General features: G+C 46.6%; 1 protein-coding gene across 1 annotated transcript in view; it reads right to left on the bottom strand.

The window, feature by feature from the left end:
* EPHB1 (EPH receptor B1) overlaps window positions 1-17,159 on the bottom strand; it is a 409,554-nt gene that overhangs the window by 124,884 nt on the left and 267,511 nt on the right. Inside the window, exon 4 of the mRNA XM_070433462.1 lies at window positions 10,902-11,057. Coding sequence (XP_070289563.1) covers window positions 10,902-11,057 — 156 coding nt within the window. The remainder of the gene's footprint in view (window positions 1-10,901; window positions 11,058-17,159) is intronic.

The following is a 17,159-nucleotide window of genomic DNA, read 5'->3' as shown; positions in this document are numbered from 1 at the left end:
CTGAGGCAGGCTGTACATTCCCCGCTCCTGCTCCTGTCATCTCCGATCCAGGTAAAGTCTCAGAGAAAAGATTTCCAAAGGGTCTTCCAACTAAAAGATCCTACACTGGGCCATGCCCTCCCAGAGCAGGCTCCAAGGTGTTTGCTTTCATTAGAGATGATGACAGTCTGAGCCAGTCAGTCTCCTTGAAGTCAAATGACCTTAGGACACACTTCAGTCATTGCTACAATGGAAGGATTGCTCCTACTGGGGCAGGGCCTCCTGCAGAGCAACTTATTCTGGTATGTCATTTTCAATTGCTGAAAACTCAGACCCTGAACCATCCCAAACCCATGCAGGCATGGGCATGGCTAACCTCATGAGAGCTGCACACAGGCCCTTTTAGTGGGCATGGGCACAAAGCCTGCCCTTCACCCACCGGGACAGAGAATTCTTACCTCATATGCAAGTTCCTCTTTGCTGGCCATCAGACAGCATCCTCTCTTGGGGAATTAAATGGCTTTCTGTCTCCCTCACTGAGCACTGGCAGGGCTTGGTGGTGACCATGGCATCCCACTGCCACCTGTTGCCCCTTTAACCATTCACCTTCTAGGCATGTCTCGCCCAGCAAAGCCAGTCTGCACCAAGCTTTATCTCACTCCACAGCTGCCATGTAGGCCTCACTCCACTTCCCACTGTTGAGCATCTTTTATTGCCATGTCCAAGGTGAGCAGAGCTCAGAGGTTTCCTAAAGGAGCTACTCAAAAGGCCACCTGCAAGTCTAAGCCCACAGCCACAGGGGTGGGGGGTACCCCATTACTACCATTGCCCTGACCTTCTCTCTACAGAATGAAGACAGAGAGACCTGTGTGTCCAAGTGGCCTGTGGCCCTCTATCCCTCAGTCTCTGTGAGACAAACACCCTCCTTGTGGCTTCAGTCAGAGCACTCTTGATGGAGAGCGCAGAGGTGGTCTCTGGCACAGGCTGGAGGGAATCCTGGCCGTGCCAAAGGGTGACTTCAGAACTGCAGCCTGCTGGGTTTTTTTACAAAGCCATCCATGATCATTTATCCACTGGGGAGTCCATTAAGCCCACAGCCAACACCATATCAGGTGTCTGGCTCTGACTGAGCACTTTACAGCCAATTGTGTGAAGAGTTTCTCAGAAGACCAGACACACAGTTTCAAAAATAAATCACTACAAAATGCTGGCATCCTGGTCCTCTGCCACACATAATCCAGACAGCATGGACATGCCCAAACTGTAATACCCATTTCTGTCCACTTCACCCAAATTCCCACACAATTCAGAAGTTCTCTTGGCGGGCATCTCCACCACCTCTGTGCACACACTCAGGTGGGATTTCACAAATTACTCAGGCAACTTTTGCTCTCTTGAACAGTGTTCAGAATCTACACTTAACACAAAGTTGAAAGTAGCTGCCTTCTAAATCTCTGGTGAGAGTCAAAGGCACCTGGGACCCCTGGTCTTTGTCACACCCAAGTGACATTGTTTTTCTAAAAGTTTATGAGCCTGCAGAGAAAAAGGGTGTATACATAGCATATCTAGTTTCATCAATGGTAACTGAAAAAAAAAAACTACATAGATACACATATGTACCAAAGGAAGAAATGGTAGCTAAATGACAATGCCAGCGCTTGGATCTTAGCAGCTTTGAAATAACATTAAAGTAGGATCGCCGAAACCGGTTTGGCTCAGTGGATAGAGCATCGGCCTGTGGAATGAAGGGTTCCAGGTTCGATTCCGGTCAAGGGCATGTACATTGGTTGCGGGCACATCCCCGGTGGGGGATGTGCAGGAGGCAGCTGATCGATGTTTCTCTCTCATCGATGTTTCTAACTCTCTATCCCTCTCTCTTCCTCTTTGTAAAAAATCAATATATTTTTTTAAAAAAAGTAGAATAGGCAACTCCAACAACAGTAATATAATAACATAGTTTACTTTCACTGAATGCTTCCTGAATGCCAAACAGTGTTCTAAACAGTATTACTACATTTAATACTCTTGACAATACAGTGAGGCAGACACACATACTGTACTCATTTTATGGATGAAGAAATGGAGACACAGAGAAGCCATGACAGTCACTCCACATCACACAGTTGGCAAGTGGCAGGGCAGGACTGAACCCAGCTATAGATGCCAGAGCCCACACTCCTAAAAATTACGCTAATAATTCTCATTTGAGAGATAATAAAAACAGGTACTCAAAGTGCTCTACACTTGAACGAACACTATGCCTAAATCTACAATGCAAAGTTATAAGTGCAGAGAAGGAGAGACCCAAATGGGCATCATTTCCTAAAGGGGAAAACAAAGACATTGGAAGTTTTCGTGTCTAAACATTCTGGTAGGAGCCCATGCGCGAGGGCTGCAACCAAAGTGAACAATGAACGGTATCCCAGTCACAGGAGAAAATCCATCATATTTCCACTGAACCCTGCTCTGGGATGAGGGTCATGTTTCATCCTGGCTACCATATTTTGAGAGTTACATTGATCAATGTGGGAAATTAAGAAACTGCCAGCCAGGCCAGTGGGGTTCAGGAAACCAGTGGCTTTGAGGAATAGATAACACAAGAGATGTTTAGCCTAAAGTAGGTGATTAAGGATGGATAAGAAAGTCAGCCTCAAACACTGGAACTTCTGACCTCCAGAACACTGGCCCTCAATGGTGGACCACAGGTGAGGAGGGGAGGAAAGCAGTGCCCAGGCCAAGGTCCAGAAGACCTCTCCTACATCAATGGGTGATGGCTGCCTAGCAATGGACTAGAGCTGTCCTGAAAAATGTACCAGCTGTCTGTCATCACAAATACTCAGAAAAATAAAAGTGGAACTGCCACCTCTCAGGGTTGTAGGAGAGAGAAGGCTGATGCTGAGGAGGAGTTTGGGTGGCAGGCTGCTCTGAATGTTAACAGTCTGCGACTCCCAGTGCCCTTACGACGAAATGCTGAAACAGAAATGTCAGTGCACGTGCCCGGCTATTAGCTCAAAACTGAGAACTATAGGATGCCTCCTAAGGGTTGTACCCACTTGGGTCAAACCACGGAGAAAAGAAATTGTAGATTATAGAAGTGTGAAAGCGTGTGTACACAGGCAACAATGACCTTTCTTGAAACAGCAGTGACAGTTACAAATAGCTTTCAGCTTACAGTCACACTCCCTCAATTCTGCATCCAGGTGCATAAACCATCCAAATCCAGGCAGCCGAGAAACAGCTTGCCCTACGACTCTTGTTCATCTACGACCCTCGTCTGAATTCCACCTCAAGGAAATCACAGATTACCTCCCCCTCAGAAGCACAGATGACATAGTTGTATGTGTAACACGGATCATGGAGCAGGGTAAAATCAAGCAGCTCTTCTATCTGTAGAATGGAGCATATGGTGTGTCTTTTACTAAAGCCCTGGTCAGCAGTGGGTAAAGCTAACTGTGAGCAGTGCAGCCCTCTTTCAAGATGTTGCAACTCCCAGATTAATAGAGGCAAATGCTTTTGAAAATGTCTACCTTTGCAAAGTTTTCAAAATCACCCCCAAAGTATAGTGTAGTCTTCAATTGGCCTGAAACACCCTCCCTTATATGGCAGCGCCAGAGTTTCCTCCAAGTCCAGGGATGGCAAACCTTTTGAGCTCGGCGTGTCAGCATTTTGAAAAACCCTAACTTAACTCTGGTGCCGTGTCACATATAGAAATTTTTTGATATTTGAAACCATAGTAAAACAAAGATTTATATTTTTGATATTTATTGTATATATTTAAATGCCATTTAACAAAGAAAAATCAACCAAAAAAATTAGTTACATTGATCACAGGTTTGCCATCACTGTCCTAGTCTGTTTACTATCAGGTGGGGTAGAAGACCATGTGAGGGGTAAGGACCATCACCCACTTATAGTCCCTTCCCACCTAATCCTCCATCTAATCAGTCAGTTTGCTTCTGCCTCAGTTTCTCCCTCAGCCCTCCCTGAGCTCATCCCAGCTAGGTCATGCTACCTGATCTCCACTCTTCTCCCCATCACTGCTCCCAACCCTCGCTGATGATGTACATTGGAGATTTCCACACTGCCCCAACCTCCCAAAAGTGAGAATGAACTGGAACCAAGCCAGAGCAGGTGGGAGTTGTTCTGAAAACTAGTGAGACTCACATCACACCCACCTCTCCTCCAATCTCTCTCTCTCCCTTCCTTTCTCCCTCCCTCCCTCCTGCCCTCCACCCCACCTCCAACCCTGGCCAAGCCAGGCACACAAGACATTGATGGGAAGGGCAGGCCCTGTGGCTCCAGTCTGCAGGAATTCACTCAATGGCCTCTCTCCCTAGGAATCATAAAGCAGAGGACAGAGAAATATGACCTAGTTCTAAAGCAATGTTCTCAAGCTTTAGCGTGCTTCAGAATCACCTGGAGGGCTTGTGAAAACTCAGATTGCTGCCCCACCCGCCACCCCCAGAGCTTCTCATTCAGTTGGTCTAGGGAGGGGCTGCAAATTGGTATTTCCAAGTTCCCTGTGATGTTGAGGCTGCTTGTAAACACAGGCATTGTATTTAGAAACCATTGCTATAAAGAAAAAAACCCCTAGCGATCTTGATGGACATGACCCAGTAGGAACCAAGACCTGCGGGAAAAGCTGATGAGCTGATGTCATTACAGGCTGTTCACAGCACCCCCAAGGCCATCAGGCCTGGCTGCAGAGGACTTCATTCTTTCCTGCCATCTCAAGTCCCTTTTCATCCTCTGGGCCTTCGTGCCTCTTTCCCATTCTGGGCAATGCCACCACGCTCCTGGGAAGTCCATCCAAGGAGCATGATCCATGTGCCACAGGGACCACCTGGTGCCCTAGGATGGTTGTGATGAAAAAGGGGGCCAGCTGCTAGCCCCTAAAGCAGCGGTTCTCAACCTGTGGGTCGAGACCCCTTTGGTGGTCGAACAACCCTTTCACAGGGGTCGCCTAGGACCATCCTGCATATCAGATATTTACATTACGATTCATAACAGTAGCAACATTACAGTTATGAAGTAGCAACGAAAGTAATTTATGGTTGGGTCACAACATGAGGAACTGTATTTAAAGGGCCAGAAGGTTGAGAACCACTGTGAAAGGATGATACATAAGCTTAAAGGAGATAACTGAGCGTGCAACGAAGGGAGAGGGAAGAATGGTTCACATCCTTCTCTATGGGAGGCAGATTCGAGAGTGAGAGTAACAGAAATCGGCATCATTGTCTGCGCCATCCTCCCAGAAGGTACCAAAGTTGAGCTCCCACTGTGCATGAGGTGCATGTATGGGAGGTAGTCAGACCTGAGTTTTAACATGCTGCCACTTCATTCTCACTTCCTCCCAACCTGAGTTCCTCCATGCCTAGTTCTGCCGATGAGATGCTTCTATTCACAGCAGCCATCATGTGCCCAAGACACACCACCAGGATCCATATCCAAAGTCCCCACCTGGCCACTCAATTTCCCGGCCTTTCTGTGTGAGGCACGAGGGAGGTCAGGGGTGGTCTCTGTGGGGACCTCAGAGGTCTGGCCAGCATTGTACTCCTCACATGATGGGATGGCAGGAAGGCCCAGTGGACAAGACAATGACCTCTGGAACCCCTTCTCTATCCCGTTTCTATGACCAGAACTGCAGAGGGAAATCCATGCCTTTCGGAGTAGAAATAAAGAAATAAGACAAGCGCAGACTTGTCTCTGTGATCCATCAAAGTTTCTCCCACGTGGTTGACAGAAAAGGGTTTTTTTTGTGGTCAGAAATGTAACAAGGTAATTATTTTTACACTAGTCCTTCTGCATAGTCTTTCACAGACAGCAATTTTATAAGGCATAAGTGTCTATTTTCACCTGCTTCATAAATTCCTACTTTCCATTCCGTTTCCCAGAACACTAGGAATTATTGAAAACCGAAGAGGCACATTTCGGTGCTTGGTTTCACATAGCCGCACACTTCGCCATACGTTCCCGGCTGCACCTGCTCTCTGCTGACCCCGTCACACCTCCCGTGCCATAGGCCTTCCTGTGGAAAGAAGCGTGTCTGACCCTGAGGAGTCACGGAGCCCTGTTCCCGAGAACTGAAAGCCAGCCTTGTCTGCCACGGGGCTGCCCAGGATCAGTCCTCCCGGTCCCCGAGGAGAGGGCTCAGCAGCAGCTACAGGTCTCAGGTGCTGGGTCCCTGCCTCCCCTCTCTCCCACAGCACGTCTGGTTGAGTGGCCATGGCCTCCTCATTGTTTTCCCCAGGATCTTTGGACCAAGGTGACTGTGAAGTCTGGGGATAAAAGACGGATCCTGCTGCGATGCTCAGGGACGTCCACAACCTGGTCCCTCCCTGAGGACATGCCTTTTATTTTTAGATCTCCAGCATCCTGGCATGCTGGGAGCTTCCGTATCTGCGGCCGTCCTCACACTTTCCAGGGATGTAACCAAAGCAAGTTTAACACAGATCAAGAGTTTGCTATGAGCCAGGCACTGTGCCAAAGCCTCTATAATACTACTTTGCTTATTGCTTATACCAACCCAGAAAGGCATGCATTCTTACAAGGTCATGAAGATAAAATGACAGAATGGAAGGTAGTTCAGCAATCAGCCCAAGGTTGCAGAGAAAGTAAGAGACAGTCAAGACTCAAACTTTTGTCCGTGAAGTGCCACAGCCCACCTGCTATTTATGAAGGATGATTTAATAAGCTTCCCCAGAACCCACCCATGATCAGGGAAGTGGGATGCCAGGACTCCCCAGGGGACCCCAGGGTCATGGGGCGGGGGCCCAGGATGGCAGCAGAGGAGGAACGTGACAATGTCCTCAGCTGCAGCTCAGTGAGCCCGAGATCACAGCCTGCTCCGTAGCCCACAGCCTTCATGGCCCCTTCCCATTCATTGGTGGGCTGCACCTTTCCCCTGACCTCTTGCCCTGACCCCTGCACTGTCCACATAGCCTGGCTTCATTCAGAGGCTTCTTTAGCAGGGAGGGGTGTGGGCCACCTGAGACCTGCCTCTAGCCATCCCCAGCTCTCACCTCACCCCGCAGAGTAGAATGAGAGTCTAAGTGTGTGGACTGAAGTCTTTGGGATATTCCTATTTATTCCAGGAATCAGTCCTATTGGCTCAAGCACATCAGGTTAGATGGCTTAGGCTATCCCTTCCATGTTTGAGGGCTGCCCTGACATGCTGCAGTGTGTGGCCTAAACCCTTTCACAGCCTTCTCAGTCTCCTCGTGCCTCCTTTCAGAGGCTGAGGGAAGCAAGGCCTCCTCTAGAATATGAGCAGGTATTGATCCAGGCAAGGCAGCGGTCAGCCAGGTATTCATGCAGCAGATCTGGAACTCCAGGCAGAGGGGCCAAGAGGATGAAGAAGGAGGAAGAAGGGCTGGATGTCTATAGACTGGCAACAATGACTTCCTCTCACTCAGACATAGTGCCCCTCCTCTGACTGCACTGGAGCCCACACCAGCCCCTTTGACACTGCCTTGGGGAGTGCCCAAGTCCATGCTGGGTCTGCAAACTTTGCCAAGGACAAGGCTGGACACACAGGGCTGCCAGGGCCTCTCAGAGGTCAAGGGGATACCAGGCTCTCCCAGAAGACCAATAAGAAAATGAAGAAATGCCTACATAGAGCCGTAAAAGTTACTGTGCATTCTAAATGTTTCGGTTAATTTAGAATAATCACTTTTGCATGATAAAAAATAACAAACATATGTGCTAGTCTTGAGAGATTAATGGAATTCATTAAAAATATTAATTTTCAGCACACTATAGGTATTTTAGCCTTATAAAAGAGCGCATTTTAAATCATGAGATTCTTTATACATTTTCATTGTTGTCACTGTTGATATCATCTCATTTAAAGATGACGGCAACAGGCCCACCCGAGGTCCTTCCAAACTCCGAGGCCAGGGCTCTTGGACATGCCTGACCCTGTCGCCTCTCCCCAATGCCCAAAGGACCTGGACACTATAGATGCCAACTGTCCTGTACATTTTAGAAGGACAGAGCGCCCCTTTCCCTGGGTCCTCCCACGGCCCTGCTCATCCATAACTGTTCCCTGGTTGGAGGGATGGAGGATGGCACTTACAAAGTGAATAAGCACCTGTCCCCTCCCCACCCCAAACATCCTCTCTCAGGCTGAGCTGGGCTTGTATCCGGCTGTCTTGTTCCACTTGGGTAACCAGCCAGGCCCCCAAGGCCATGGTGCAGGGCTGTGCCTGGCCTCAAACGCTCCAGCTATGTTCCTGGTATCTGAAAAATTATTTACTATGGTGATGTGTGATGCCTTTTTAAGAGAACAGATGGCACCTCCAATTAGAAAGCTTTAAAAGGAAACCCTAATGAGATTATAAAAGCCAACAAATTGACTTTTTCATACAGTACTTCTCTAGCTCACAATAAATCAAATATATAATGAGGCTCAATGAAATAATAAGTTTATTTACACTTGTTTTGCCTAGCATTGTGCGGCAGCCCAGCCGGGCCTCTGGGACCCTCACCAAGAGCTTGCCCCTGCAGGCCGAGGCTGGACAATGCATCCGTGAGCTGCTCTTGGGACTGACCACCACACACAAGTGTGGCTTTGATTTGGTGATCTCCAGTCTGACCCTAGCACTCTATATCTGTGGCACAAGAGCAAAGGGTGCGGTGCTACACACAGGCAAGTCTAGCATTCCCCCCTACTCTGGGCAAGGTGGGGAGATTGTAGTAGGATCACAGTGGGTGAGAAAGATGTGCCTAACTCCAGAGATAGCTGGGCCAGAGACAGGAGAGAAAAGCCAGGGAGGTCTGATTTCAATGAGGTGGACGCAGGATATGGGTAGGTAGAGCAGAATGAGAGTCTAAGTGTGTGGACTGGAGGCTTTGGGATATTCCTATTTATTCCAGGAATCAGTCCTATTGGTTCAAGCACATCAGGTTAGATGGTTGGAAGATAAGCCTTGAAAGGTAGGAGTGCAATATGGCAAGGAGGATAGCTCCACATTAGCTTTCTGAGCATCTGGTCATTGCCTACCTTCCCTCTGGGTGGCCTTATCCAAGGGCCGGATGGATTTAAAGGGTGTGCCGCCTAAGTGGGGAGCTGGGAGGCCCAGCTCTCTATGTGCATGAGTTAATCTGCAGAGGAAAGAGGGCTCACGGGCAGAAACGGAAGGAAATGTGTTTTTCAGGAGGGAAGCTGTGAGACCCTGGCTATGTGCTTTGGCAGCTATGGAGACCGGTCCTTTTTCTGGACATCCAGGCAGTGGTGATTCCTTACCCCTAAGTGGCTTTTAAAGAAGTACTAGCACATTAAAGAATGGGTCAAGGTCACAGAAACCCATGGGAACCTCAGAAAACAGTAGAGAAGATAGTGCAACAGAAAGACAGGGACTCTAGTCAGCAGAAATAGAATCATTTCTGTTCATATCACCCCACCAGAGAGGGGGGCCTGGGGAAAATCAGTTTATAAGAGGGTGAGCTTTTTTTTTTCAGTTCAAATCTATAACATTGATTGACCTCAGGACCTTGATCTAGAAGACACTTTCATTCCTCTTCTTCACCCAGCAAAGGTTACATACATTGCAAAGCCAGAATTAAGAAACTCTTCTACTAGGGGCTCAGTCATTTTTTTTTTTGCCCACCAAACTACAAGTATGTATGAAACATTCCCTCTGTACCCTTCTATGCTGGGGGTGGGTGGGAGGGATTTGATCTAAGGAGGTGAGAGGAAAGTCGCAGAGGAGGCCAGGCAACAGTTTCCAGTGCAGAAGAAAACTCTAGCATCATGAGAGGCTCAACTGGAGAGGGCGATGGGAATAGCAAAAAGAAAAAAAACCCTGTGTTTTGGTGCTGCAACATTTAGGGGAGTAGAGAGAATAATGCTTCCTGCCTCCCCACGATTATGGGGGAGAAGATTGTGAGGAAATTCTCCCTTTCCCCATCTTTACACAGGAAATGGAGTCATCTCCCCACAACTCACACACACTTTTGTCAGGATGACTGCCATCTTCTCTGAAGAGAGAATGGGAGAGTGGTGGAGCTGATGCATTAGCCCAGCCCCTAGAAAATCTGTCACATAGATGGGTGCTGTGGCCAGGCCTCTGGTCGTGTCATTTGGTGAAGGTAAGATGCTGTACTATACTATGCACTGCAAAGGACACAAGACCTTCAACTGGTAACTGAGAAGGCAATCACAGAATAATTAGGCAATTAATAAAATGAGTGTCTGAGAAGAGCTGGTCACAGAAACACAGGGCCAAGGGGGCTTCTTAGAGGAGGTGACTGGGAGAGTTACTAGGAACCGTTGCAATCTCCTAGCGGATCGTGAATTTGTACTCAAAGAACGCTCCCATCTGGGAGGAGGCGGTAAGAAAGAACCTAATCTTTTTTTTAAAATATTTCTTTATGGGTTAAGGTATTACAAATGTGTCCTCATCCCACCATTAACCCCCAAGCCCCCCCCCCCCCCCCCCCCGCCACACTCATGCTCTCATCCCCCTGTTGTCTGTGTCCATTGGTTTGGCTTATATGTATGCATACAAGTCCTTTGGTTGATCTCTCCCCCTTAGCCCCACCCTCCCCTACTTTCCCTCTGGGGATTGACAGTCTGATCGCTGCTTCTCTGTCTCTGGATCTGTCCCTGTTCATCAGTAAGCCAGTCAGAGAAAGATAAATACCACATGATCTCACTCATTTATGGAATATAGAGAAAGAACCTAATCTTGAACCTGTGCTACTAAGCAGAGAAAGGGACCCTGCATGCCCAGTAAGGAGCTGTCCACTTCAGCACCTCAGCTAACATTTCAGCACCTCAGCCAGCATTTCAGCACCTCAGTCAGCATTTCAGCACTGCAGCCAGTGCTGCAATTGCGGAATGTTGTCTTAGTCTCCCCTGCCACAGGCCCACCACTTACACCAAACTCCCCTTCCCAGAGCCCTTACTAGACACTTACTAGTGCATGCCACTTCTGGGGGGTCAAAATCCGCTCGGTAATAGCCAGTTCGGCAGGTGCAGATGGAAGATGCCTCTGAAGGGGATCTGCTGTTGGAGGGGCAGTGTGAGCAGCCCTCAGCTTCCTGGCTGGCCTTGAACATCCCTGCAGGGCAGGCTGGAACACAAAGAGACCATCTGAGAATTAGTGGAATAGCAGCAGTGAGAGGCCTTTCCCTGGAACTGAAAAGCAAAAGATTCTGCCCACCCCGCCCCCAACCTCGTCCCCACTAAAAAGGATATGGTGATACCCATGCACAAAATGAGCGTTTCAGATTTAGAAAACCCCTATTTAACACTTCCAATTCTTCAAACATCCTCAGTGAAAAATACCTTCCTGGTACCAATGGCCTCTCTCACTTGAGCAATATGAATAATGATCCTTCCCTTTCACGCGTGTTGAGAGATTTAATTGAGAAAATGAATCTAATGTGTAGCTCAGCGTCTGGGACCTAAGTGCTCTTTAAATGGTTATTCCCTCCCTGTTCTACCTGGTTAATAGACAGGGCCTTACCCTGAGCCACTCACTGAAGGAATCTTGCCTAATGTCCTTCCATGGAAAGGGGTCCTGGTTGACCAATGGACCAGACCCATGGTTCTTAAATGCCATGTTGCAACACCCAATGAGGGACATTGTGTGCTGGGCTAACAAGCACTTGTTATGAATGATAGTAAGGGACTGTATTTCATGAGTGATTCTTTAAAAAGAAATTAAAGTGATTTCAAGGTTACTGGCTTAACAACATCATTTTCTGTTAATTGCATTTTGAAATGCTTTGGAGGGTGAGGCAAGAAAAGGATGGCTTTGCAGGCAGTGAACCAGGGAACATGTCATGCACTTGCTGTCATCTATCATGTACATGGCTGCGGGGAACACTGGGAAAGCCTGGCACAGCCTGGTGCCAACTAGAGGTGCCCTCAGATATGAGTTACTTCCTCTTAATTCCCCGTGTGACCACCTTTAAAGAGATATGCCCCAAAATGTCTGACTCCATCCAGCCTATTCCTTGGGCTTTCACCATGCCTCGCCTACAGAGACCCTCTACTCTAGACTTCTGGTCTCCTCCTTGCTGATTCCTCAAAATATTCCTGCTGCCTACTCCACTTCTCTGAGACCCTTTCTCACTATCTCAGTTCTGACTCTTCCTGTCCCCAGGACTGTACTCTGGTTCATCCTTCTCTGAGACCAGGTAAACTTTCTTCATGGGTCAACTCATGTGGCTTTCTTACACACCTCACTAATTCATTCCACAAATATTTACTGTAAGCCTTCAGAGGACCTAATCCAGGGAATTTAGAGAACACAGCCTGCCTTCAAGAATGAGATACCATCTCACAACTGTCAAAATGGCTATCATCAACAAGTCAACCTACAACAAGTGCTGGTGAGGATGTGGAGAAAAAGGAACCCTCATGCACTGCTGGTTGGAATGCAGACTGGTGCAGCTACTGTGGAAGACAGTATGGAGTTTCCTCAAAAAAAATTAAAAATGGAACTCCCATTTGACCCAGTAATTCCACTTTTAGGACTATATTCCAAGAAACCAAAAACACCAGTCAGAAAGGACATATGCACCCTGATGTTCATAGCAGCACAATTTACAATTTACAATATTTGGAAACAGCCTAAGTGCCCATCAGCAGATGAGTAGATTTAAAAAAACTCTGGTACATCTACACAATGGAATACTACGCTGCTGTAAAAAAGAAGGAATTCTTACCACTTGCAACAGCATGGATGGACATGGAGAGTATTATGCTAAGTGAAATAAGCCAGTCAGAAAAGATAAATATCACATGATCTCACTCATATGTGGAATATAATTAACAACATAAACTGATAAACATAAATTGATCCAGAGACAGAGAAGCATCTAACAAACTATCAAACTTCAGAGGGAAGGCAGGGGAGGGGAGGGTTAAGAGATCCACTAAAGGACTTGTATGAATGCATATAAGCATGATGAATAGACACAGACACTAGGGGGGTGAGGGCATGTGTGTGTGGGGGGAGGGGTGGCCCGGGGAAGGTCAATGGGGGAAAAAGGAGACATATGTAATACTATATGTAATATTTTAAACAATAAAGAATAAAAAAAGAAGCTCTTGATCCAGTCCTCACACAATTATAAAACTAGAGGCCCGGTGCACGAAATTCATGCAAGAGTAGGCCTTCTTTCCCCCAGTTGCCAGCACTGGCTTCCCTCTGGTACCCAGGACCCAGGCTTCCCTCCTGCTGCTGGCAGGCACCCAGGACCCTGGCTTCTCTTGTAGCCCCGGATTAATCCGGAAGGACGCCCGGTCTAATTAGCATATTATGCTTTTATTTTTATAGATAGATGTGATCTTGCTCGAAAAGAAGTACCATTATAATGGCTTCTACTGATACAAAGCTCATCTTCCAAAATATATAGTTCCCTCCTGGCAAGGGAAGAGTATTCTTTAATAAGAGTAGTAGTTACCATCTGTTAACATTCTTGTTAAATGTGTTACATTCATTTCTTTATGGGGTCACTATTATTACCACCATTTTGCAAATGAGGAAATTGAGACATGAAGGGGTTCAAAAAGTTGCCCAGGATTACACTGTGGGAGAAATGATAGTAATAATATACACGTGAACTCTTTGGAAAATATCCACAACTTTTCTACTAAGACAAGAAGGAAGGACTGGTTCTGATGCTGGAATGTTTTCTCACTCCTTTGCTCACCTGAAGTGAGGTATAGTGGTTCAGTTACTCTGACAGTGCCCTGGGGCAGGAGCTCATCTTAGATGGGAGGCAACTTCTGAATTGGAATGTTCTGGAATGGCAGAACCCAAGAATGTTCCATGGAGTCCACTTTCTTTGGGTTGTTAGCATCTGTTACTTATAAAACGGTCCTGAGGCCAGATATTTTGAAAAATGTGGATTAAAAAAGTTAATCTCATTTTTTATTACAGAATTTCTCAGAACTTCCAAAAATGGGATATAGAATGATATGTTTCCTCACCAGAAAGCTCTATTTTGTCAAGCATCACATGGGATTCAAGTCCCATGAAATGCACTGGGGACAATGTTACTGAGATGATCCAATGAGGTCATTAAAATTTCTGTTGTGACCCATGTGAAAATGGGTCACTTGCTGACCCATCTTAGCATATTCAAAAGAAACTTCTCTGTAGAAAGTAAAATACCCAACCTAAGTCTCTACTAAGGACTCAACAAATAATACACCAACTGAATGATATACCAACGTATCCTAGAATTTTAATTACTGATCTATCTGCCCAAGCCCACTCAGAATGGTTTATTCCTCTGTTTGTTCCCTCCTCTCTCCCTTTCCTCTTCCTAGATCTCTCCCCTGTACCCTGTGAGAAGCACTGGTCCTTTCCACTATAAATCACCCAGCATTGCTGGACCCCATTCAGTTCTGGGGCTGAAGAACACAGGGAAACCCCAGGCCTGAGCTCTCCAAACACAGCAGAAGCTCTTTCCCTGCAAAGTGGGGGAGGGGAAAGCCATGCCTTGCATGCATGCATCTGTTCCCCTCCACACTACAATTTTCCTAATGTATCAGACCAAGAGGAACAACGTGTCTTCACTTTCTCTCCAGCACTTAAAAGCCTCCTTGCTTCACATCAAATAAGTTAACAGCATAAAAATCATCTTGATATCAACGAGTGGGGAAAGGACTTGGAAAGTGCCTTCCTGAAACTTCTTATGAAGGAGGCAGAACTGGGTGGCCCCAAGTCCCTGGGCTCTAAGGCAGCCACCAGGGGAGGAAATGGAGAAGAACTGGTCCAGGCTGGACTTTAAAGAAAGACATTCCAGGAAAGACTGGGAAGAGAAGTCCTGGGAAGGAGTGTGATGCCATCCTTTCTGGGGAGGGAGCACCAGGCAGGGGTCAGACAACCCTGGGTCTGATTCCTGGCTCTGCTGGTGCCTAGATGGGTGATCCCTGGCAAGCCATGTAATCCCTCAGCGCCTCAACTCGCTCATCTGTATAAATGATCAATGAAAAACAAACTCACATTCCTCACAACTTCCACAGGTTATAATATAATAAACTCAAACATTAAAATGTGCTAAGTAAGGTTACTTCCTCTCCACTCCAACCTACCCACCCCCTTTTGAAAAACAAGTTTTCTTTGCAGGAACTTTTAGAGTTCAGGATCAGAATATAAGTTTTGAGTCCCAAAGCAGGCAAATGAATTCTGAAGCCAAATGGAAGAATTGTTTCTCCATATAGCATTTGTCTTGTATAATAAGCAAATTGATATACCTATAAAATACATATTTACCTGTAATTACACAATGGATGAATCTCCTTAATATTCAAATTTCGTAAGTTAATATTTTGTTAAATCTGTGTCTATACATTCCCTAATTTGTAAAGAACCAGCATTCCTAGGTTCATTTATTAAACTTTTAGATTGTAACTTACTAGTATAAGCACACGTGTGCTATATTTTCTCATAGAATTAATGTGTTAAGTAATGGTTAAAGCACCAGGCTAGTCCACAAAGCCTTTTTAAAAAATATACTTTTATTAATTTCAGAGAGGGAGAAGGAGAGAAACATCAATGATGAGACAAAAGCACTGATGGGCTACCTCCTGCATGTCCCCCACTGGGGAATGAGCCCACAATCCGGGCATGTGACCCGACCAGGAACTGAACCTCGACCTTCTGGTTCATAGGTTGATGCTCAACCACTGAACCACACCGGCTGGGCCACAAAGCCTTTTTAACTCATCTTATATCAGACATCACTAATAAGAAATGGAAGTTAAGAATAGAGTTATTTAAGTAGAACTTTAACACAGAAAAATAAATAAGAAAACTTTGCTGCCCTGGAGAAAAAGCCACATTAATTACTAAATGGAGCTCCTGGGTAGATTCTGACAAAGAATATTTAGTCCAGTGGTTCTCAACCTTCCTAATGCCGCGACCCTTTAATACAGTTCCTCATGTTGTGATGACCCCCAATTTCATTGTTACAAATTGAACATAATTAAAGCATAGTGATTAGTCACAAAAACAATATGTAATTATATATGTGTTTTCCGATGGTCTTAGGCGACCCCTGTGAAAGGGTCGTCCGACCCCCAAAGGGGTGAGAACCGCTGATTTAGTCCAAGAAAGAGAAAGCAAAAGGCCCAGGTGAGTCACCTGAATATGCAAAGCAGCTGGGAGTAACACAGTAGAGCAAGGTGGGGACTCTGGCAGCCTGGAGACCACACACCTGCCTAAGGACTCTACAATCTCAGAAAATACTAATGATAAGCTTTGATAGCCTAACCAAACACATATTCACACTTAAAGCATTTTACGGTTGATAACACAATTCTTCGCTTTAATATGCTAAAAACTCAAGGGTTGCCTTTCTCTCGATACAGGATTATAGTCAGCACTATCACTACAGTTATGAGCCCCTCATTCACCAAATGTTTATTGAAGACCTACCATGAGCCAGGCACCTGGCTAGAAACATAGCCCAGAGTGTAGATGGGGGCAGACTTTAGGAAGCGCCCTTCTTCGTAGGGGAGGCGGAAAATGAAAGGCTGATTCTGATATTGTGTGATCTGTGCTGTGCTTGTGTGTGCACAGCATGGGGGGACTGGTTGGGGAGGATGTGCACCATTTTGGGGATCCCTTGTTATGATGAGCATCCCTTGTTTCTAATGAGATGAAGACCACCAGAAACGTTTTCCTGTGGTGACTAGGAGGTGAGATTCAGAAGGAGGGGCAAAGACCAAGTATGAAGGGAAGAGGTGGGAGAATAGGAGAGGCAGGAAGGGAAATTAGGTCAGAGAGGGCCCAGCCCAGGATCTCAGCAGAGAGGGCTTCACTGGTACTCCAGCAGGTGGGTGGGCACAGAAGAAGCTCCTGCGCCCTCCTGTGCATTCACACAGGCCCCTGGCCAGTGGGACGCCTGTAACTAGGAGGGCTGTCCGTTTCCGACACCAGTGCAGCCCACGATGGCTTTGTTTCCTTAAGAAAAGGGGGTTTCTTTCCTCCACTGCAAGTGATCACAGTGCAGACAGGTGATGAATGGAGCTCGGGCGTGGCCTTCCCTCCACATACACCTCTTCCCCTGCCCGCGGCCTTCTACGGATAGGAAAGACAAAATCCTTTAAGCACGTGTTGTTTTCCATTCCCCAGGGAAAACACACAGCACTTCCCTCCCCCTTTAAGTGACAAGGGACCATACTCGCGATCTCTAGCTGATATCCACAA

Source organism: Myotis yumanensis, unplaced genomic scaffold (genome assembly GCF_028538775.1).
Source record: "Myotis yumanensis isolate MYYU_CA2020_CCGP unplaced genomic scaffold, mMyoYum1.0.hap1 SCAF_14, whole genome shotgun sequence".
NCBI classification, from domain to species: domain Eukaryota; kingdom Metazoa; phylum Chordata; class Mammalia; order Chiroptera; family Vespertilionidae; genus Myotis; species Myotis yumanensis.
Note: the sequence above shows the minus strand (reverse complement) of the source record. Positions and strands in the feature narration are given on the sequence as shown.